This window comes from Myzus persicae, unplaced genomic scaffold (assembly GCF_001856785.1).
Source record: "Myzus persicae strain clone G006 unplaced genomic scaffold, MPER_G0061.0, whole genome shotgun sequence".
Lineage (NCBI taxonomy): Eukaryota > Metazoa > Arthropoda > Insecta > Hemiptera > Aphididae > Myzus > Myzus persicae.
Window position 1 is genome coordinate 347,718 of NW_019104466.1, and position 24,920 is coordinate 372,637.

Below are 24,920 nucleotides of genomic sequence, written 5' to 3' on the forward strand. Positions count from 1 at the left end.
GGTAGGCCAACTCATAAGGAATGTTGTACTAAATTTTCAAATCTTAAATTTAAAAAGAAAAATGTTACTGAATTTCTAACTCACAATAATTGCAAATTTTCGTGATTTTTTATGTATTTTGACAGGCAGATTGTGGATTTAAGCTCAACTTTTTTTAAATTTTGATTTTCATTAACAAAAACTTATATTACATTTTTCTGTTTTTTGACAGAACAAATATTTTCTTATCGACAATAATTTAAAAAAAAAATAATAATAATAGAAAATCTCACACGCCTATAAATAGTTCAACATGAGTAAAAATATTTTGAAAATGTCGTGGTATACGTAGAAAACTCCAATATTCAGTAAAAGTTTCATGTATCTATAGTAATTACTAATTTGTTTTAGAGTTACACCAAACAAAAAAATTGATTTTGCCAAAAACCAATTTTGGGTAAAAATTTCCATTTTTCCTTAATTTTCCTCAATTTAGTGAGTGCTATAATATTGGTGTGTCTGTATTGAAAAAAAATAATTATAAAAATACAAATGTAAAATCCAAAATATATAAATAATAATAATAGTTTAATAAATAAGTTTATTTTGCCAAAATAACGTTTTATACAGTTCAACAAAGAAGAAAATAAATAAACGAGAATAGAAAGTAATGTAACAACATTTTGTATCTAAAACTGTAAAAAGTTATATAGTATGGTATAATAACTGTTAACATTAATTCATATATTGACTCACTTCTAAAAAGCTAAAAGCTTGTGCTAAGAAGTGAGAGTTTCCTATAATATTATAAAGTTAAACATAAACTACGTATTAAATCTCATTACCAACATACAAATATTAATTGAATTCAAAAATGAAGAAAAAGAAACATTTCAAAATCGTAACTAGGTGTCACGTTACCATACCAAGTATGTTTAATATATGATTTTAAAGAGATAATATTATTAAAATTAAAAATAATTTAATTTACAACACAACAATGTACATTTATAAATAAGACTCCCAGAGGTTACAATCTTATACAGTTTAATAGAATTAACATTAGAATGAAATTTATTTCTAGAAGTATTATAATTCTGGTCTATAGTATTCAAAGAATGCCTGTATTTATGTACAAATAAAAGCTAGAGAGTTATAATATATTAAAATGGATATGCGTTGGACATCAAAGTACATTTATAACTGTTTTGTTGAATGTAAAAATGGTTTTGAGATAATGATTTTTATTAAACCATTTATATTTGTACATAAGTTAATCAAATAATCGTTGTAATTACCATCCAAAAAAGGCAATCCATAGTAGACTATTATATATACTATACTATGTGGTATATTGTATATGACGTATAGCTTAGTATAATATGTACGCGTATATTATAAACTATTAAAATGTATATTATTATATGTCAAATTTACGACGTACCTTTGTTTGATTCTCAGTTGTTTAACATCGAAAATATATTTTAAGCTTTTAAAGTTATGTACTTAATAATTTCCTGATGGTATTAACTTATTTATCAGTATGATAGTTCCGTTTTAATTTTTCTTCAACTATCGCCCTAAATATTGAATATGATTTACTCTTTGAGTATATTATTGACAATTACAGGATACAATTTTATTTTTACAATTTAAAGAATGCGTGCAAATGATATTATATAAGGTAGTTCAACTAGATCTAAGGTTAAATAATAATAATAATAATTACAATAATACATTGGATAGACGAGAAACAGGCGTCTCAAACATTCTGTCAGAAGCCCTCCACCCGGACAACATAAAACACATTATAACCTTTATTTTTATTTTTAAATCCAACCTTATCAATAATATTTAATATATAACATAGGTATATCATGTAAAAAATGTAGAGTTAAACCCTTTGTGTTGCCAGTGGCCACAGTTGCCGAGGCTTAATAAAAAAAAATAATAATAAAAATAATAATAATATATAGTTGGCCTTTTTTAGGTTTAACTCTAAATGTAAAGGCGTTAGACAATGTATTAGACATTATATTGGTCATTGGACTAACGATAGTAACAATCGTGTGAATTTCGGCTATAGTCGTACAAACTCATGCTAAATGCATGCTTTAAATTATTTATATCAGTTGATATATGTGATTGCAGTGACGTCGATGTTGTGAAAATTGTGAAAATAAATAATCCTCATGCAAATTTATATGCTAAATTGCTAATGGTTGATGAAATAAAAATCACGATCAATCAACTGTACACGAAGAGAAAAATTGTTTAAATATGTGTTGTTACATGTATCATATTTTTTTATCGTAGGTTGTGACGGTCGAAAAATAACAATCATTTTTATTATAATTAAATAATATAATATGTGACCGTTCGACAATTTGCCTAGACAAATTGCTCGTCGAACATCATGTGGTCGCCCGTTTGACAAGGTCGCCAACCACGAACCGAGGCCCAAAAGACCGGAGCATCGCGCGTGGATTTTGTATATATATATAATAAATTAACACGAAATGTAAAAAAGGAATCTATTGTTTTTATTGATTTTTTTTTTGTGTGTTGAAATTATTTGACGCCGAGAAAGCCGAACGGCATAAAACTCGGACGAAGAAAAAAAATAATATATATTTTGACAATCGTCATACATATGACTATGCCACCGATTATAATAATAAATTATGAAATGATACTACAAAAACCTCGCGAGGGGGCTCGGTCGCTCGTAGACGCCGAGGTATACATTACATATTTTTTCTCGGTATACATACCATTATATTTATATATACATAAAAAACACAAAAAAAATAATTACATACCAGCCAAAAATCCACACACCAACATAGTTAAACAAAAAAAAAACATTCCACTCATCATCCGACCACCGACGGTAATCCACCGCGGAAACGATTTCGTGAATCTCACTCCATTTTTAAACCTTACACAATATATGGAAAAGAACTCGGACGCTGGCTTTTGGTTGCCGGAGACGTCCGTCCAGGTCGGAGGGCAAGAAGAGAAGAAAAAAAAATGCTGGGTGTGCAGTATGGTAGGTGGGCAGCGGTTATCGTCACGGCATAGGGCTTCCTTATGGATAACGGCTGCGGCGACGACGGTTCGATAGTACAAATTCGACAAACATTATGTGTATATATATATATATATATATTATACCAAGGATATACGTGCAGTGGTAATTTGGTAGTTGATATAAATAATTTGGACATACGTAATTTGCATTACACGTCACATATACTATAGCGCTCTCCGTCCCGCGGGCATCTCTGCCCAAACCCAAAACAAAACGGCGATATGCATATTATGATAGTCGACGTACACACACATACTATCACCGCTGCCTAGTACCCGTGGTCGAGTTAACCGGCCGGCACTATGACATTATCTACATAATCCCTTGTAACACGAATACTGGCCAATTAAAATGCATTACCCAACTATTGTATAATATCGTTGTTTTTTTTTTTGCTTTGAATGATGTGCGACGCGTCCGACGCTCGTATTATGTTTTTTTTGCATTGTGCCTCTCTGCCGGACAACATGTGTGAGTAGTGAGTAGATACACCGTCTCACCGAGGGCGTCTTGGTGGCGATGCTCGGACACACATTATTATTCGGTAATGCAAATTTATTATTATTATTATTATGTATACTACACCTTGGCCGGTAATTCATTTTTATTTTGCGTATAGTATACCTAATATGGTGAACTACTATATTATTATTATGCTTATTTATTTACGCCGGTAACCAACCAGGTACCGTGCTAGTATTTTGCGTATATGCAGTGTATTATTAATATTATTATTATTATTACTATGTGTTTGATTTTTTTGTTAAGCTGACCTTTTTTGTTGCGGCCAAGTTTTTATGCCGGTATGGGCTTTTCTTGGTCAGTAAATTAATTACCTTTCTTTACCAGAACAAAATAAATTTACCTTTAAGTCATATCAATTCTATATCATTATCACCTTTTCAATTCTTAATATTATTATTTAAAAATCCCACACGCTCCGATTTTCGAATCTCGGCTGTGGGTTGGCGACCTTAATATCAAAGTTTCTCGTCACCGTACGCTCCACACCGAATCTGGGTAAGCCTTCGTGTGAGACGTTACAAGGTACAACGGAAACATTATGACATATATATAAAATTGACATATTGTAGTTAATTTGCCTATCCATATCGCCGTGTATTAAAAAATGTATTATTGAAATTGAAAAACTTATTCAAATAAGTACTTACTGAAAAACCGTTTAATTAATTCCTAAATGGTACTGGATGAAAAATTAGTTTGGGTAATTTTAGCTGAGCATTTAATTATGTTGGAATTCATTAAGAAATTCAAAGATTTTCTAATTAATTATTAAATAATGAAAAGAAAATGTTTATGAAAAACAGTTGGTTCATATTATACAATACACCCACAACTAAAATCACCAAATAAATTATTATTATCATATTCATACAAAACATTTTTAATTTAATCAATGGTCATAGATCAAAAATAAAGATGTAATTTCTTACCCTTATTGATTCTCTTTACCCATATTATATTGAGAATAATCATCGACTGCATTTATTTAACAAAACAAACAATTAATTTAACCTTAATTCCAACCAAATATAAGATAGATAATAGATATTAAATATTAGGTCTATATGATTATAACTTGTAAATTAATAAAATATAATAAAAATATCCGAAATCATTGATAATAAATGTTATTCACATCAAAAAGCATTCCATAAATTCTTACGAATCACACTAAACGTAACAAATTGTATGTTATACGTAATATAGGTACGTATTATGCATGTATCTATCTGATTCTTAAACAGTCTAGTCTACCTACGATTTCATAAATGTCCATCATGTCAATTGAGGTAAGTGATTTCATATGATTCGTAAATTTGTTAAAACTTAAACTCACTTTCAATCAGTCAATTATTTTTATTATTTAAACAAATGAAAAATGTGGACAATTTACCAGTTTTAATTTGTAAATAATCACAATGCACATAGGTATATCATTTCGTTAAAGATCAGAATATTTTTATTTAAAAAAAGATAAAAATAGAAATCCATATCAATGAAACATAATTTGAAGACATTTAAATATTGTTTTCTTGCTGCTTATTGTTCGGATTTTCGACCATTTAAGTAGCGCTATCTACTCTAATCGAAGGCTCACGCGTTGTCAATAAAGCATCCCACTATCCCAGTCACTAGGAACAGAACGATTAAATTAATATATTTAATCCTAATTACTATACAGTCACAACGTGCTAAATGACAAATTGACAATTTTATTATATTATAGCAAAAAATGTAAAAAAAAAAAAATTATGTATCGTGGGTTGGTTTGTAAGTGTAGGTGTGGGTAGGTATACTGCAATATAACGAAGGAATACAAGAACAAAAACGCAGATCGATATTATTTAAGGACGAAAAATGTGGGCGATAGCTTCGCGCATTAATACGTAAGTACATAATTGCATTATGTCGTTCGTCTGCACCACCGCAGTGTCGGTTATTCGATGATAATAATAATGTCGTACTCATTGTCATTATTATGTTCTCCTCTGCCGTATTACTCGGCGGCGGCGGACATGACCGGCGTTTGACACGAAATACATAATATCATTACAAAAGTATACTAAGTACGTCTCACACACACACACACTCACACACACAGACAATAATATCATATCGATCCGCCGCTAGGATAGGACTCGATGATAAACCGGCGGCGGCGGCGGCGGCAGCAGCATGAATCAGTTGCTACGGGAAACAGGCGTGACTATCGGTATAATATAGCGCAGATGCGAAACTGCGCCCCCGCAGGACGGCCGAAATAGTATTATCGTTCGTTTATTATTCTTTGATAACCCGCAGCGGTTTGATACACACACGCGCAAGGCAATACCTTGTACGATATTATACTCGACGATCGCGAATTCCGAATTTTCACACCGACCGCTGCAGATTGTCCGCAGTGAGTGTTATCAATTTTTTTAAATTTTATTTTTACCACCACGATTATCTGGTTATTGTTATTATTATTGTAGGCCAGTCGACTTGCCGCTCTCCACCGCCGCCGCCGAACGACAAAACGTCTCCACCGCCCAAGACGTGCCATATCATAGACCGGCGTGACCAGCAGACGGTAATAAAAATACACGCCATCGTTGAAGGTAAATTTGTCGTTACGGCGCCATACACCGTTGTCGAACATGTTAATATATCATTATGCCTGGATACTTGAATAGTAAAATTATGATATTGTGTAGGAATACGGTATACCTACGCTATTTTGGGTGCCGCGGTGCGTATATCGCGTCTGTATATCGTAGGCGCACATAAAAGGGGGGGAGTCAGCAGCTGCTTAAGGGCTGGAAGCTGAAAATACCTCACGTAGGTACTGCATAAAATGTTTATCGTCAGGGGCACGTGACGAGGGGGAGATCCAAGTAGGTATTTTATGGAAGATTTTAGAAGGTGGCAAAGTTTAGGAGACGACCAGTATTGGACGATCAATATGAGGAGGCAGGTATGTCGTGCTTAAAAAAAAAAATCTTACGATTAAAATAAATTGACCTGATTTATCATTATTAATTTTTAATTGATTAATTAATTATGTCCTCGACCGTAGTGAATAAATAAAAACGTTTTTAAGTTTAAGAGTTTAAAAAAAAAAAATTATTCAGTCAAAATATAATTATTAATATTATCATATTTTGTTTAATTGTTGAGAATAAATAATACTATAATAGTAATTACTAATTATCGATCACCATAGATTTTTTAATAAAATATATGTGTATTTCAATTGATTAAAGTTCAGTGTAAAAAATTGATTGTTTTACTTTACTAATAAAGAATAATGTGTTAGTGTTCCATCTTCCATGATGACTACAGAAAATATTCCTTATAATATCCAAAATGTATAGGTACTACACATAAAAACAATTCACAAAATAATAGATACTATTCCTAGAATAGCGAGAACAATGTCTTAACAGTGCTAAACTATTTTAAAGAAATTTAAACGGTGACCTCAAACTCTATGGGGCGGCAAATAGTTTTGCTACCGTTCACACACTGATCCTTAATGCGCAGCTGTGTCCCGTTTAGCCACGTTCAAAAGATTGGAAATAATCGAAGAAGTACTTCCCACCCTCAGCCATCCACCCACCGCCCTACATTTAAGTGTGCGCCTATGGTATATACATTTTTCTACAGTATTATATGTATTATTAATGTTTTGCTTCGGTTGAATTGGTATCATTCAGTATCTACGACAATATTAGATTTCATAGATGGTTCATTAGCATAGAAATAGTGTGCTTCACACGATTTTTTACGTCCATATACACCATACAGTCTACAGACGTAGCTGGTATAATATTACTTATCTACTATTAAGTATTTACGTATTAAGTAAAATATTTTTGTATTTATAAATAAGCAGCGTACGGTGAGATGTCGATAACCCGTCACGATAAAAATGTATTAAATTTGTAATTAAATTCAAATCTATATTTTCATTCATTATTTAATATTTACAGAGGTACCTACAATTTTATTTCAAAGTAATTGTTATGATTATCTTAAAGCGTTTAAGAGTTTTTTTTTTTAAACGAAATTCATTTAAATTTGTGTGTGTGCGTCGGGAGAAAGTTTTGGATCAGTGGCGTATCTAAGATTTTGTTACCTCGTCTAGTTATAACTAGTGTTATACAATTTGTGTACAATGTACAGATTAAATTTCTACATAAAATAAATAATATCATGAACTGATATTTGACGTATAAACATAAATTAGTACACCATTAACCTCTTAAACAGTAAGTATGACTATACGTTTCATCCTATGTACAAGATTATAGGTCCCTATTTTAATTCAGTGACTGCATTTTTAATATATACGCACACATGCACAAAACGAGAACCCACAAATAAATTATGACAGAATTTCTTCTTATGACTATATGGACTGACTTTTTGGTTCCTTTTCTTTCAGTTGTAAACATCAATGAGGATAAAGATACCATTTTATTAAAATTCAATACATAAAGTCCTGCTCGAGGAAATCATCTCCATAGCCAACTCTTTTCAAATGTTCCACTGTATATGTGTACTATCACTACCGTATTGACGTATTGTGGTCATAAACTTAAATGTAATGTACTTGATTTTGCTAAGTTTGTATAATTATGGAAATTCGACATCTTACCGTATTTGCAGTTTGTTATAAATTAGTTTTATATTAAATGCTCAAATACTGTACAATAAAAGCACGTACCTATAATTTTTATTCTTAACCTAGTAGTTTGGTAGAACAAAATTATTTTTTATTTCACGCAGTTATAAAAATAAACAAAAACTAAAAATTGAATTAAAGTTATAACGTAATATTCTATATGTATTTTTTAAGGATCTCATAGGAAGAAGTTAAACACTATAAATTTATAATACTCTATGATACCTATGTGAATTAATAATATTCAATAGTTTAATTTCTATTATTTGTGTATAGGTCAATGAGCCTATCTTAAATTTTGTCCCAGAAGTTCAATTAAATTAAAACGGAAATGATAATATCTTAACTATTATGTCCATATTGATAACACGAAACAACGATTGTCCTGCGTTTAAATTTCTTCTATCATATATTTTAATATTTCATTATAACTTTTTTTAAATAAAAATAATAACGGAGACACATTGTGAATACATTTTGAAAAAAAGCAATAGACTTAAAAAAGTTACTACAAATTAACAATAGTAATTAATACTAGTAAAGTATAAAGAAGGTGAAACAATGTTAAATCATAGTTTTAATAATCATAATTTTTTTTATAACATTATAAACTGAAACCTAGTTCTTTGGTACTTCTAACATAATTATATAAACTAATTTGCCTATTAAAATAATTCAGTTCAGCATAAATAATAGCATACCTATTAAGAAATCTTTATAGACGAGTGACTAACTCATTACTGTATGACTAAATGCTATGGCTATAATAGCTGTGATTCCATTTAATTATAGATACGAAATGGTTTAAGTCGTTCATAAAGTATATTTAATATAGTCTTGTATGTACCTAGTTTGTACCTTAGTACTCGTCTAGTTAGGTATATAACTATGTTAAACAAACTAAATGTGAGAATAATCTATGAAAATAACTAAAAACACATTTAATTTCATAACATTGGAGGTGAAATAAAGAGAATATAAGTACTTAAGTACCTACACATATTACAAACATATAGTGATTTGAGGTTTCATGAAATAATTCTGTATGTAATGGGTATCTTTATAATATTCACTTAAGTTTTCTTAACGTCATGATTAATATATCGCTATAAAACAAAAGTACTGACTACTGACTTAATACTAACGTAATATTTCATGACGTCAAATATGTCTACTTTAAATTAAAAAAATTAAATTATAAATACAAATATTGATATCTCATATTATACTTAAATAATCTTTAAAGGTATTAAAAATATAATTATTTAACACTTGTATGCCTATAAGCACCTTAATAAGTGCCTACGTAGAACTACTTATAAGCACGTGCTATGTGTCACTTTGTGGACAATTTTATATTGATAGAAAACAACATTATGTAGAGTAATTATACAGGGTGATGACCTAACTACCTGCTAAGTATGCTATTATTTCAATAATAGGTATGCTACGATATGTACAATAGTACATAGTGCTGTAAAATATGTTCCCAAATGATAGTGACTTTGGATTTTATATTACCTCTTTATTTAATTAAATATTAAAAATATCCTTTTAATATATGGGTAGGTATAAGAGGTATGACTAATATATTTTAGCGATTTTTTACTATAGTGTGCAAATTTAAAATGAGTAAATTATGATAAAATGTACTCATTGTATCTATAGACTGTTTAATGTTTAGTCATTAAACTATGTTACAATCAAAACGATCCGATATATGATTTATTTGTTTTTGAAGAATCTATTATATAGCGGTGGATTCCAGTTTAAAATGTTTTATGAAAGAATCATTTTAGTTTATTATTAGTGTAGTTTTGAAATATTTTATATTACATTTTTTATTTGTTTTTATATCTAGTGGTTAAATATTAAATATTTTGTTTTTACTTCAATCCATTCACATTAATCCATATAATACATAATTCATCAATTTTGAAATTTTGAATTTATTTTAAATTGAACAGTTGTTAGAAGTGAACAATATATTATCATGCATTACGTTTGAGGTAGGATTGAAGCATTATGCATAAGGTACATTACTAAAAATTAAATAGGTACATAATATTAAAGTAAAACGATTTATGTACGGAAATAGAAAACTATTTTTTTATCCATACGGCTATATAGTTCAATTTAGGTATAGTATTTGAGTCTTGTTAATATTTTCATCACATTTTATCACATTAGTTTGATATCAATGTTAAAATAATATCAAATAGATAGGTATTGGTGTACCTACAACAGAACATTATTAATAAACGCGCATTTTTAAGTAGTTTGTCTGTAAATATTTAAGGTGCCATTATGTATATATTTCGATGTCTAGAACCTAAAAATCACAGTGAATATATGCCTACATGCAAGACACGTGAATGTAAATTACCATAGGTATAATCACATTAATCACATTTCTTTGGTCGCCAGGTTCACCTGGTCAATAAATTATTTGATCAAATATTATGGTTATATTAATGTAATGATTACTTTTCAAATAGTGATACATTGTATTATATTATTGTATATACGATAGTACTGTCGCTGGACCGAAAGCCATGCCTGGTATTGTATCCAAGTCCCATAGAGCGGCCGGGGACAAAAACGCCGTCACTCATGTGTTCCGCAGAGTAAGGATTTCCTTGGCAAGAGAACCATCTAACCTCTCTAATGAGGAGGTCATGCACCATCCCGAAATGTATAGATTAATGACTTTCCTTGAAAGTATGCCGGTAGAAGAGCGAATTCTTGAGTTTTCTGCGCCAACTCCTGAAGAAGAAGACGAATACTTGGCGGGAACAAGAATTCGCGAAACCGAAGAAGCTCGCAGAGCCCGCGAAACAGAAGAGGATCGCAAGAATTATATGAATCGGTTCTTTCGTTAAGATATTAAATCATAAAAGTAAGTTTGGTCAATCATGTATAAAAAATTATATTTATAGTAAATAAATATTGTTAGGTATGTTTAGATATGTATGATGTATATAGATTATAGGTTAGGTAGACATTTGTATTTCAAAAGGTAGTTTCAAAAGTATTCTTACGCAAAAAATGTAATTAATTGAATTTTTATGGTTAAAAAAATATTGTTATGAAAAATGAAAATGTATACTTAAATACACTTATTTACTTTTATTTAAATACATTTTATGGGTATTACAAGGTTAAAAATTAATATTCAACAATGTTTTTGTTTATATTTTCAAATAACTTATCAACTGATAGATAATATATTAAAATGTAACGACGCATTTGATTTTTATTGTTAGGTGTTTTTAGGCCAAATTTGTATACAAAAGATTGATTGTATATAAATTTGAATTTAAAAAAAAGAATAAATTAAAATATAGTTAATCGTTTAAATAGTTTTTATTTCTAAATAAAATATGTGACTTGTTTAAAAATTATCACGATTATTATACATATTATATTTTTGTTCTATTTAAATTTTGAAGTACCTTCCAACTTAGCACTGTATAGAAACTAGATATAGGTCTATAAGTACTATTTCAAATTACATAGGTACTGTTATTCTTATTTAAATAACAATATTACGAATCAATCAAAATTATTAAGGTAACGCCATTGCCACACCCGTACCTATGTGTTTTCTCCGTCTTAGGAACGTACAACAAGGAAACAAGGAACATTTTATGATTCATAATAATACATTTTATTCGGTAATTTCTAAAATTAAATCGAACTATCGACCTCTTATAAAATGTAAAGTTAAGAATATTATCTAAGGTATATCAGAGGCTTTTATTGATATTTTTGTTAAGAATCAAGTTATGATCATTTTTAAACTATATAATAGGTTGTATACATTTTAAAATGTTTATAACTTACTTAAAAATAATATGTTTCAACAGTGTTTTATAAGTATTTCAACTTTAAAGCCATTAATAAACTGAATATCATACACTTTTTAAAATTAGACATACTTATTAATTGTTCCATTTTCCATATCATTGGCAGATATTTTTTTAAGTGTTTTGATAAATTGTACTGCTTATGAGTTGGCAAGCTAGTGAAAATTAAAAAAAAAAGATCTAACTTAATTTTTAACTAAAAATATTGATCGTTAATAAGATTCTTTAAAAATTATTATTATAAATTTAATAATGTACCTAATGGTTTTCTATAAATTATAAAAAATTTATGTTCGATTTGATGTGATTTTTAGATTCCAGCAACGTATCTTCATACCTACTTACCCAGGAGTTATCTACTTCACGAACCATAACTGTATTTTATTTTTATTAATTTTACTAGACACTTAAACAGTATATAGTATATCAGGTAATAATTACTGACAAAATTGTATTGTATTCATACTTTTTTTTCATCAACTATAACTTATGATTATTATAAAATACGATTGAATACATAGGATATATTATAGACGTGCAATGTTCACTGTGCAATGTGTACCTATGTACTGCGTAGGTATTCCGGGAAGTATAGGGACAAATCTCAAGTATAATATATTATCAAGTTACACCGCCATACCACATAACAATTTCTAACATATTTAACAAACGTTAAGAACGATCACGAATTGAGTCCTTATCTTTTCTTACCTTACTCATATTATTTATTTTGAATGTTATTAAAAACATATATGATGCATCTAAAAAATATTTAATAGATAGTTGTAAAGGAACTTATTTTTTATTGATTTAAGATAATAATGACACAAAATTGGTTAACTCTATCGTATACAATATAACAAAGTTAGAATTTCGGGTTATTTTTTTGTGATATTTTAAGCATAATTAAAAGATGATTGAATAATCACCGATAAAAATTATGTCTTGTACCGGGTTAATCGCCAACTATTCACAATTTTCTGGAAAATTAGGTACCTACAGAAAAATTCCAAAACTGACCTCTCTGTATCGTATTCAAATAACTATATCATTAATCTTTAATGTATAATAATTTGTGTTTGAATTCAAATACCCCAATACTCAAAAATCTTTTATCATTACGTGACCATTCGTTCCATTAGCTCCCTCTCACTACCCTTGTCTTTGTTCCCAATAAAATGTTGGTATAATTATATTTACTACCTATTATCTATATTCTATAAAACCACCTAAAATAGATTTGAATTGTAACATCCCGATTTAAAAAAAAAAATGAAAAATATACATCATTATGCTAAAAAGGTTAAATTAAATGTTCGGTTCAAAACGAAACAATAAATATTATTCATGATAATATATTGTTCTATAATAAAGGTAGTAGGAACAAGAAAAAATTTAAAAGTTTTTAATACGATGTAAATATATTTAAAGTATAAAGAAACATTTTTACACATAATGACCTTTATTGTTTTGTTTCATCTTATTGTAATAAGTATCTAATAAAAACGATAACATATAATATACTTATATACAAAATACGTGTTAAAATGTATAAAAAATGTTTGTATTTTTTTCAATCTTACATAATACTACAATTGGATTGAATAAATTTAACAAATTATTGTAGTTGAAAATTGTTATGTTTTCATTATTGCATTTTGTTGATATATTTTTTTTATCCAGGGCCGATTAGTGATTATAGATGATGCACTTAAGTACCGCAGAGCGTTGTGTGAAAAAAATAAACTGTATTTATGTAGCTCTTTTGAAATGTTTTACCTTCTTTTATATGTAAAATGATACAGTCGTGTAACGATATATAGGTACAATAACGTCGTCCATGCAAGCAATGCAATCTAATAAAATAGCAGTAGGTATGCCTACAAATGTGCATTATGTACATTGAACAATACTACGAATAATATTTGTTTTATTGCAAAATTACATTTTTTATTATACCTACTCAGCGTTCATTGATACTGTAAATAAAGAGTCACTTTATACATACCTATTTAGGTAGGTACATAAAATAAGTATAATATTAGTTAAACACGGGCTGGAAAAAAACAAATTATTTCATAAATGTTTGTTATTTATAAGCTGCAATTGCATTGTTCAGGTGTGTGCACGAGTCATTGTCGACTATAATAGTGAATCAGTAGCAATGTTTACAGAAAATCAGTTATTTTTACTTAGTTTATTGTGTTCACCGTCTACTGCAATGTAGATTGTAGAATCAGTAATATAAAAAAAATATGTAGTCGCATTTAAATTATTACTTCAATGCTGAATAGTTACGTACTTTGCTCTATATTGCTCTATTTTATGCCTGCGTAATTTTCCTATTTTGCACGTATAAAATAAGTAAATTTAGTAAATTTGTCGTTAAACGATAGATACAGACATTTAAATTTACTAGTAACTATCTCATGAGTCTGTGATTATCAACATTTCGAACTTTCTAAGATCGATCACGATAGTTGACGGTTGTATACTGTACACATATAAATTATTACCTGATAGTTAGTTTTCACATATTTTACTTAATTTTCAATCAAATATTTTTTAGAGTGAAGATACCAACTTGTTCATAAAGTGTTCGACATTTTTACTTTATCAACTTCACTCACATAGTAGCAGACTTTTATAACTTCATAAATTAATACAGGTATGAGATATTTAAATAGGTATACCTAGATATAAAATGTATTAGGTCATCAATATTTTCTAAACACATTGATGGCCGAATCTAATTTAAGTAAAATACACACATCATTGGACTAGGTATTAGAGAAACTCAAAATTGTGAAAAATGTAACCATTTATAGTGGAAAACATTTATTATGGAACTTTGGTACAGAGCTCAGGTCGACACCATCACCATAGTAAATGTCTCCTAAATATTATTTTATATATTTTTATTTTACTTGATTAGTTTTATTTGTATGAAAATTAATTAAAATTGTTTTTAATAAAAATTATAAGATAAAAAAAAATAACTTATCCAAAAAAAAAGAATTAGTACTAATTACTCCCGCCATTGTAAAAATAAAATAAAATTATAAGATAGTTTATTTTTAAAATTTAAATTTTATCCTCTGTTCTATTAGTACAGTCTTAAATCTCGATAAGAAATAGTAATAAGTAATATTCATAGCATACAATAGTCTAGTTAATTATTTATAAAATAACTAAATTGTAGCATAGCATAACACCCATAAAAGTATACTATTATTAAGATAATTACAGAAAATATAAATGTTCAAAATTAAATAAAGTTGAAAATGAATTAAAATTGATTATTGATCATTAATTTAGGTACAATATTAGCCATTAGAATCGATAACTAATTTATAGTTATCCGATATTGGGCTCCAATTGTATAGCATTTGAAATTTAGAAACCTCGAATATTAAATACAGATAAGAATAACAGAAAAATAATAATAATAATAGCCCAAATAGTTATAATTTTGTTTTTACATCAATGATTCAAAATATAACAATTTAAGTTGCATATTTAAAACTTTTGAGATTTGTGCTATTTTCGATAATGTGCATTCAAAATCAAACATATTGAATGGTTTTCATGAGTCTTAGATTATTCAGCGAAGTTCGGTAAAAAAAAAAAAACAGATTGTACAATAATTCATACTCAGATTGTTTTAATAATAATTCCTACCTATTTGTGTATAGATTATTTTTAAACAGTCCGACACATAACCTAGGGACCAGAACGTTGTTATCAGTTCAGTTGATAACTGAATTAATTTTTTGTTTGTACTTATATAAGTTGACATTTAGAGCATATTATTAATATTATTATATTATATATACTATACATATTTTAAGATTTATTACTTCATAATATTATAGTATTTTTTTTTTAGTGATATCAAGTCCCTGACACAAAACACATAGTTTCAATACTTAAGTGATATTACTTGGCCCAATTTAAATTGTAGACCAATACTTATTTCATTATTAAATAAATAATTTTTTTTTCTTATCTAAGTATGTAGGTACGTATTATTTTACGAAACTTGCTTAACTATGCTTGTGCTTATACAATATACCACCACGACATACTACGACCAGGTACCACTATTTGTAAGATTGTTTGCATGCTTATCACAATTTATTAGTTTATGTAGGTATGTAAAAAACAATCTACGTATGTAATTAATAGCATGTTGATCACAAATTACCATTAAACATTAATACTGTGTAGCTTTTAAACTATTTTATCCCGCTATTCTAGATTAAAATACCTCTAAATATTTTAAAACAGCACAGTTAAACATATTGTATTGTAAATTGTAATGTATATATGTTTCTCTTAAAAATAATTAGGTATAGTAAATATAATTTTTTACATAAAATAATACACATAATAAACACTAGATGAGTTAATTGGTCACCCAGTTTAAAAGTATTTCCAAATTTTAAATTTAATATTGAACGTCATAGTATGATAATAATAAAATATACCTAACATACACTTTCTTACTATTTATTTATATAGCTTCCGGTACTAGACTGATACAGCTCAAAAATTACATAAGACACACTTATTAATTATTTTTGATATTAAATAACTGTTACATTTACATACATTGGCTGTACAATGGCGTCATCGTTCAATGCAATATAATTTTTAAATAACAAAGTATAGAAAGGTTTAATAGTAACGAAGTAGTATTATTGTTAATCAAATTCACTCATATAGCTTTAAATAAGTATTTATAATATATTCCACTAAAACGCAGACACAAAACAAATTATCATACATACTTTCAATACACTTGTAATATTAATCTACACACCAAGTACTTACAGTAAATAAAATGACAAAGAGTATAGTGGAAAAAAAAGGAAATAAGAATAGTATTAACACCAATACACCGTGATAAGACACAGCTGGTTATATTTACATTCCATCAATAGAAATCTTTTCATAATAAACCACCTGATTTTTTTATGGCCCATTTTATTTTACCCACTATGCTACAGAACACCAATATCATAATAATAATGTTGAGAAACCTCACAAAAACCCACCGAAATGCCATAATTGTCAGGCGTCACACCCTAAACCAATGCCACGCTGCACATATCTCAATGCGTCAAAAATGCTTAAGATCATCATTCTAATAAAGATTATAAAAAATATTGTGACAGTCCGGTCAAATGTGATCCCTGACCACGCAGCCGAATTCAAGGGATGCTCGAGTCAATTCTCAAGTCCGGGGATAACAATCTTTTCACCGAAAAAACATTCTATCCCAAATAAAAATCTTCCGAGGCCTACCCCTGCAATATACCTCTTCAGGCTATGCCTTCTCCTTCGCCTCCATCACTTTTAATCTTAAACCTAATATAGTACCCCCCTACAAATCATAACGTTTAATTATCCCGTGTCCGATATTAGATCCACCTCCGAAAAAAATATCAACTAGGTTTTTAGTCCATATATAGCTAATAACACTCATTCCCACCAATATTCTTGACTGATGCTATTCTTTAACGTTTTCGGTAATATTGCTTAACTTCGCACACGTGCCGTACCAGTTCATTATAAACGGTCTTCACATTATATTTATGTTAAAATATTTATATTATAATCCTATTTAAGTTAATGATACATCTTTTTTCGTTACCTATTGTCGATGATATTGCTAGATTCTTAAATATTTGTATTTATTGTTGACTTCATGTAACTATTGAGAGAAGTGGTTAATACCAAATAAATATGTATAAATATTATAATGATTATAAACATTATTCACGGAACAGTCATAGTGTTTTTCTCACAACACTGGTCAGATGATAGGTTTTGTACCGTTGAAATATAAAAATCCACATTTGGACATCATCATAAACATTGCCTGATAGGTTTTTACATTGTTTATTTCCACGATCACTACTGTTAATGTTTAAAGGTACTATAGTATAAGGTCTGTGTGTAATGTGTACACGGTCGATGTGTGCACGGAATAATCAATCACCAGATATATGATATTTCGACTGTTGAAGTAACAGTTTAACCCAAGGCACTCATTATAACACTCAATAATTACCTATCTACGAGTATATACGTAGGAATAGATGCACTCAAATATTGTATTTAAATTGCACAAGCTTGAACACCACTGAAATTAATTATTGATGCATGATGTCACAATTTTACTCGTTTCCTCTTTAATCGGCAAAGTTAACTAAACCTGTGCGGATTATTGTATTTCAAAAAGACATAAATGGTAGTAGGTAGCTGTTTGAAGGCGATGCTATTTGGACACGGTCGCGGTGGTTTGGACGTCAAACTTGTACGTTCAAGGTATATAACCTATTATATGTTAATGATAATATTATATGACTTTTGATATAATTTAATTATTTTGATTTATTTTATCATCGATTAGAGTGTTTAAAGTATGAAATTACCTGCGACAACTAATTGTAATATACTTTTAAACTTTTTTTAAATTTTAAAACTTATATAAAAAATTACTTTTAACTTTTAACTTTTCCTAACAAATAACGAGTTAAAAAAATTAGTTAATTATTGCTCTACATTGCTTCTATTAGTCTCAAGTCGTTTATTATAATATCATAGTAAAACACTGATACGATACCTTCAACTATTTTTTGACGAAATATGGGAAGAATAAGTTCGTTAGATATTGAATAAACTATTTTTCAAAATTTTAATTTCAAACGATAAAAAAATAAACGAAAAATGTGGCTATACTTTCAATACTTATTTTAACTGCTGTAAGAACAACTTATGAAAGTCCATGACTATGAAATATTCAAGCTTTTTTTCAACCTGAATTAGAAACTAAAATGTTATCAGTTATCACCATAGAAAACAAAAAATAAATTCACAATGCTATTAATCGTTTAAAAAGTGCTGAAATATTTTTAAAATGATATTTGAGCTAGACAAGGTAACATAAATTATAGTCAAAAATATAGACATTAATCTTAAAATATAAATTACCTATAAGGTCTTTGAGGCAAGTGGAATTAATAATTATATGTGTTTATATGATTACGTACCTATTTAAGCAAGAGTTTAATAATTGATCCTAATCCTGGTGAAGATATTAAACAAACACATTCAACAATTAATAATAATAATAATATTCGCAGCTGCACTATCTTTTTATTACTAAATAAAGTAGAAAGAAAGTATTTAAATAGTTTATCCATACTTCACGTTTTAAATTTTATCACTTATATAATATATGCATGTTAACACATATTTTGAAAATGTAATTGTGTATGGAAAAATAATGATAACTTAATATCCGTTATTGCAAAATAGTTTCAAGATCTTTTAAATATTTTTTTGAATTATAGCAAAATGAACAATTGCTATATTTTTTGGATTTAAATATCCAATTTTGTCAAAATTTGAACTTGAAATTAAAAAAAAAAAACCGCACGTAATTTTGAAACTAATATAATATATTCCTCATCAGAATCTAAAACCATAATAAAATATAATATATAAAGCATGCTTTACTTAATTGGCCACATGAAAATCACGCATGATTTACTTAAGATAAGATAAAAAAAAGTGTAAGTAAATAAAATAATAAATATAGTGTAATGTCACGTCGTTTATACGAGGTGAATTAGTTTAAGCTAACATCATACATTAACGTTAAATACGAGCGTTTATAATTATTATTTGAGAATACAGTTGTCATGTTTAAATCACGAAGTTAAGACTAATAGAAATCAATTTAAATGTTTTAAATCAATTTACTTGCTATATAGATTTAATAAACTTGCTATTTACATACAAATGATAAAAGAAAAACTATAAATATATATATTATTTAAATAATAAAACCTTATCATTTTACCATTATATGCATCAATAAATTGCATTGTTCAACTCGTATTTATTCCTCTACTATTATGCTCTTCAATGCCATTTTCGAGTATAATATTAACCAAGTGATAGTAAGCTGTATTATTTTAATACTATTTCTGCTGACGTTGAATAAACGCGTATGTTTACTTTAATATATTCATAGGCGTACATTTTTTTTTGGGGGGGGGGGCATTAGGAGGTCTTACCCTAAAGGCTAACTTAACGCCGTAAGTATAATGAACTATGTTAATACGTTTTAATTAATATTTCTACCCCTCTCCCAGATTTTTGACCAAATGTACGCCTGTGGCTACATCATTTTCGATCGTGTTGGTCGAATGCAAAACATATTATAAATTTCTAGGACCCGTAAGATATAGCTTAAAGATCTTTATTCACATCAGTTCGCAAGACCGGTTCATGTTTTTCCAAGTTTCAACCAACCAATTATGCTACCTAACTGGATAGGTAAATTAGGAATAGATATAATTAATATCAATTATCAATAGCCACTTGGTGAGATAGAACGAGCGTGCAGGTGTTTCGAAATTTCGTGGAAGTGCCGAATAAACAGCACACAAAATATTTCATAATTACTAGTAGTGGCGGCGGGATATAATACTATTTCAAGCAATTTGCTTCATGTCTTATATAGGTGGGTGCCGGTGGTATAATTGTAACACTTCAATACAATTATTGTCATAACAAATATGGTAATTAACATAGTAAACTATCATTTTAATGTAACAAAGACGATGGTTGGTGGTAAAAATATAAAAAATGTACAATTCGCTTCAAAGACTCAAAAAGTTTGGGCCGCCACTGATTACTAGTCTAGTACAATAACCCCACCGGGGTTTCAAAATAGTTATTACACGTGTACTTGGCAAATGTTTAAATTGTATTTAAAAAAGGTGACTATTGAATAATAATCAAACTATTTCAAGCTTATTAGTTTTAGACACTAAAGTTACGTACACTTTTAACTACTACATAATTTGCACATTTTCGTAAATTTGACGAATATTGTCAAAATTATTTAACTTCAAGCGTTACTAATAAAACAATCATAACTATAAATTTTCAATATTTTTAAATGTCTATACCAGAAACATAATATGAGAGAACTTGTATAAAATGTTCAAGAATTTTTACCCATTTAAAAATTTTAATCAACATAATAAAAAATTTGAAAACATAAAATGTATGATAAAAATATAGAATGAAATTAGTAAAAATACCTATTTCAATATAAATTACTGAATAAAAACAATGTTTCAATTTTTCTATCGTCAAAATTCCAACTTCAGTCGCTCATAATACTATATCTATTATAGATTTAAGTTCTTTTTAAAAATTCCTGTAATCACAACTTATGAATAACCTTGTATTCAATTTTCAAGCTTTTTAACCATACATCATTTTTTTTATCAACATAAATAGAAAAAAATTCAAATTTTCAAATTTTCAAATATCAATAAATAACTCAAAATAAGAAAAAATATTTTGAAAATGGTACTATGAATGTAAAAGTTAGTATAAACATTAGATAAAACTTTAATCATGTATTTACAGTTCTTTCCAATTATTAATAAAGATAACTACTGGGAATGTTGACCCTATAAAAGCCCAACTAGATCAACATTTCACTAGAAAAACAAATTGAGTTAAAGATCAAATCATTTTTAAAGTGGTGAAATGTGACACAAAAATAAAAAAACACATCATTGCAAAATCTCACATTAAGTGTACTTGTGGCATAAATATTTTTTACGAAAACTGTGGAATGTTTTAAAAATCTAGAATTAAAATTGTTTGAATATTATCAAAATAACAAAAATAATTAAATTAAGGATACATTTTTATTATAGGTTTGAATTTTTAGTCAGCATATTTTAATCTTTCTATGACTCATAAAAAATGATTACATTTTGATTTTGATTTTCAGTTGATTAACTTACGAGTAATATTTTGTCAATTTTGAGGTGATAAAGTTAAGAATTTAAATATAATACTAATGGCCCTAGGTGTCAAAATAAAAATTTATAATTTCAAGACCATTAAGAAAATTACAAAAAATTTTACGAATTTTCAACTACAAAATAGTTTTCATATTTTGGCGATTTTGATAAATTTCACAACAATTCGATGTTTCAATGCTTATAAAAATAATTGTAACTTTGAATTCTGCCAATTTTTAACTGAAAAAATAACAACTAATATGAAGGATCTTATGTATCACAATGTCAATTTTCCCCCTGAATTAAAAAACTTTAACACACTAGTCGAAAAAAACTAAAAAAAAAAAAACATTTCAAATGTCCACAATGAGTGTTCTATAGATCTTTTATAAGCAAAATTATTATCAAAGTATTAATACAATTCTATCGTTATATTTTTTTTATAGGTACTTACAAAGCAAAATTGTGTTTAACGTATTTTTTTATAATTGTTGTTACTGGAATTAGGCAGTTATTATGGGCTAATAACGTTATTCCTTCTTTATCGGTTGTTAATACATGTATCATAATATTCATATACCTATATGGGCTATACGGCTGTATATAGGTAGGTAGTAAATATACAAACGCCAATACATGAACTAATGGTTGAGCCGAGCCAAGCACAATAAATCTATTCCATTTTAATCGACTGTGTTGCAATCAATCTTGGTTCTATACATAATTATTCAGATGTTTAAACATTTATAGTGCGTATTTATAAAATAGCTTCACCTAAATTTGCCTTAGTTGCCAAAGTCCGCGGGAACAATATTTTGGTATAATAATACATATAGTTTACTTTAAGTATGACATAATAGTTTAAAATTATTTATAGATCAATGCTAGATACAATCAACCACTTTGTAAAACCAAGAATGTTCGTGCTATGGATGGTATTATTCACATTAATAATATGGACTTACTCGTATTATTCGTTGACTGCATTTGAAGTGGTTTTTAGTGAACCACGTTCACTCTTCTTAGACCATGGTAAGTGTTGAGTATAATATTCAATTTATATTAAGTAGGTACCTAACCTAACCTAAATTTAAGCATCCAAATAATGTATTGATTAAATTATTCACATGAATATTAAAGAATCGATGTGATCGTTATACTTACGGTAAATTTGATAACTTACATGATTTAGTCTTATAAGATCTATTTTGTAATATTATGTTGAACATTATTGAAATAAGTATTTTAATTTACATAGGTATTGTTACAGCTCTCAACTTATTCAGAATACAGTATATGACTCTTATAAACTACAATTGTTTTTAATAGCATTAATACAAAACTACTTACATTTACTATAGTCATTTCTCAATAATAAGCACAATAATTGAATAACATGATAATTATCTTAGTTTACTTTTAATTATATTTTTAATTAAGCAGTATACCTAACATCCTAGCAGTTATTATCATATATTATGAACCGATTTAAAATATTGAAACATTGTAAGCATTTGAACTGACAGTAAAACTTATATTAAAAAATGAGTGAACCGTTTAGAAACTAGAAATATTTCAGATTTCGATTTCAAAAATCTCTTTCACTACAACTACCACTTTAATCACAGTTTACTTTTTGATATTTTTCTTGATTAAATAATAAGGTGAATGATATGAATAGATAATAGTTTTAAATGAAAGGATTACTTAATGAATTTGAAAATAGTTAAGAAAATTACTAGGAATATAACATTTGTACAGTCAAAATCCAATTAAATATTATTAAGATGTGTACCTACATAAGAACATTTAGGATTACTTTTAAAAAAAAAAGGCCTTCAGTATAACTTAGGTAATTAAATATTGATGATTCGTTCCTGTTAAGAACCATATACTAAAATAAATAATTATTAATTGTATATTTAAGGTACATTAATGTATCATTGTTATTTATTTCAGATAATTCTGGATATTTAATTAATACATCAGGATGTCGAATTCCAGAAATGTATTTGAATGGACCTGAAATAGAAAAATGTTTTAAACCAAACCTAGAACTAAATTGCAAAACGAAATGGGATTATAATTTACCATTAATTACCTCAGATTTAACATCTCTAATACTGAATATGAGTGCGTGGGCTACTTTAAATATCAGTGAGGGAGACCCAAGTTTCGAATGTTATTACATTCCAGTAGAAAGACCAGAATTTGACGACGACCAAGATCCAAAATCATTCAGTGATAATGATGTGAAGTAAGAGTAATTTCATACTTTTAGCTTAGTAAAATACATGGTATTCGCTAAGCCTAGAATGCATAGGTATCTCATGATGTTTATCGAAGATTTTTGTATAACCCTTAAATAAAATTTGATAAAAATAAAATATATAGGCTATATTTTCAAGAAAATTTCCAATATTTATCTATAATGCTCCTTCTAGTTGACAAATCTGCAATCAAACTGTTTTTGTCTCAATTGTAATTCAAAATTACTAAACAATTTTACGATATTTAAAATATTTTAAATGAAATCATCAGAAATCTTTTAATCCATAATAATATAGAAACTAATACTTGGCCTAGTGTAATCTAATCACTCATTGAATCATTAAAACAGATTTCTACCCGTAAAAATTCAAAAAAATATGAAATAAAAAGAATTGATCACTGAACTGCAAAATATAGTCGAGTTATTTTAAATAAACCCTTTAATTTTAATTTGAGATTTAAACCTAAGAGAAAACGTATTGTTGGATGTCATTTATTTTGTCGAGATACCTTATAATAAAAAAATGTTCTTGATTTTCAATGTCTTACACAAAAGTTTACTTAAAAATTGATTTTACTTACTTTTTTGGTGTGAATCAAAAACAAATCACCGGAAATGCGTACTTAAAATGTTCACAAATATTTATACTACCATTTGTTAAGCA

At 27.8% G+C, this 24,920-nt stretch overlaps 2 protein-coding genes across 8 annotated transcripts in view; both read left to right on the top strand.

Annotated features, from left to right (window-relative positions):
- Positions 1-5,758: 5,758 nt before the first annotated feature.
- Positions 5,759-24,920, top strand: part of LOC111042355 — a 32,428-nt gene continuing 13,266 nt past the window's right edge. Inside the window, exons 1-5 of one of the 4 annotated variants that reach the window (XM_022326936.1) lie at positions 5,759-5,999; positions 6,073-6,198; positions 14,706-14,804; positions 22,862-23,016; positions 23,944-24,241. In XM_022326936.1, coding sequence (XP_022182628.1) covers positions 22,866-23,016; positions 23,944-24,241 — 449 coding nt within the window. In that variant the 5' untranslated portion in view covers positions 5,759-5,999; positions 6,073-6,198; positions 14,706-14,804; positions 22,862-22,865. Of the gene's footprint in view, positions 6,000-6,072; positions 6,199-14,705; positions 14,805-18,048; positions 18,473-22,230; positions 22,803-22,861; positions 23,017-23,943; positions 24,242-24,920 lie in introns of those variants that run through there. The other 3 variants (XM_022326935.1, XM_022326937.1, XM_022326938.1) reach the window with 3 other exon arrangements.
- On the top strand, positions 7,252-13,437 carry LOC111042357. 4 transcript variants are annotated; one of them, XM_022326944.1, is made up of 3 exons: positions 7,252-7,403; positions 10,801-11,166; positions 12,451-13,437. In XM_022326944.1, the coding sequence occupies exon 2, from the start codon at positions 10,823-10,825 to the stop codon at positions 11,147-11,149; it is 327 nt and encodes a 108-aa protein (XP_022182636.1). In that variant the 5' UTR covers positions 7,252-7,403; positions 10,801-10,822; the 3' UTR covers positions 11,150-11,166; positions 12,451-13,437. The 4 variants fall into 4 exon arrangements, with proteins under 4 accessions (XP_022182636.1, XP_022182634.1, XP_022182633.1 ...); XM_022326942.1 differs by lacking the exon at positions 7,252-7,403 and adding an exon at positions 10,183-10,301; XM_022326941.1 differs by lacking the exon at positions 7,252-7,403 and adding an exon at positions 10,366-10,658 and having other exon boundaries at positions 10,766-11,166.

Excerpts from the sequence above, each read along its gene's own strand:
- LOC111042357 (XM_022326944.1), top strand. The coding sequence starts at position 10,823 with ATGCCTGGTATTGTATCCAAGTCCCATAGAGCGGCCGGGGACAAAAAC.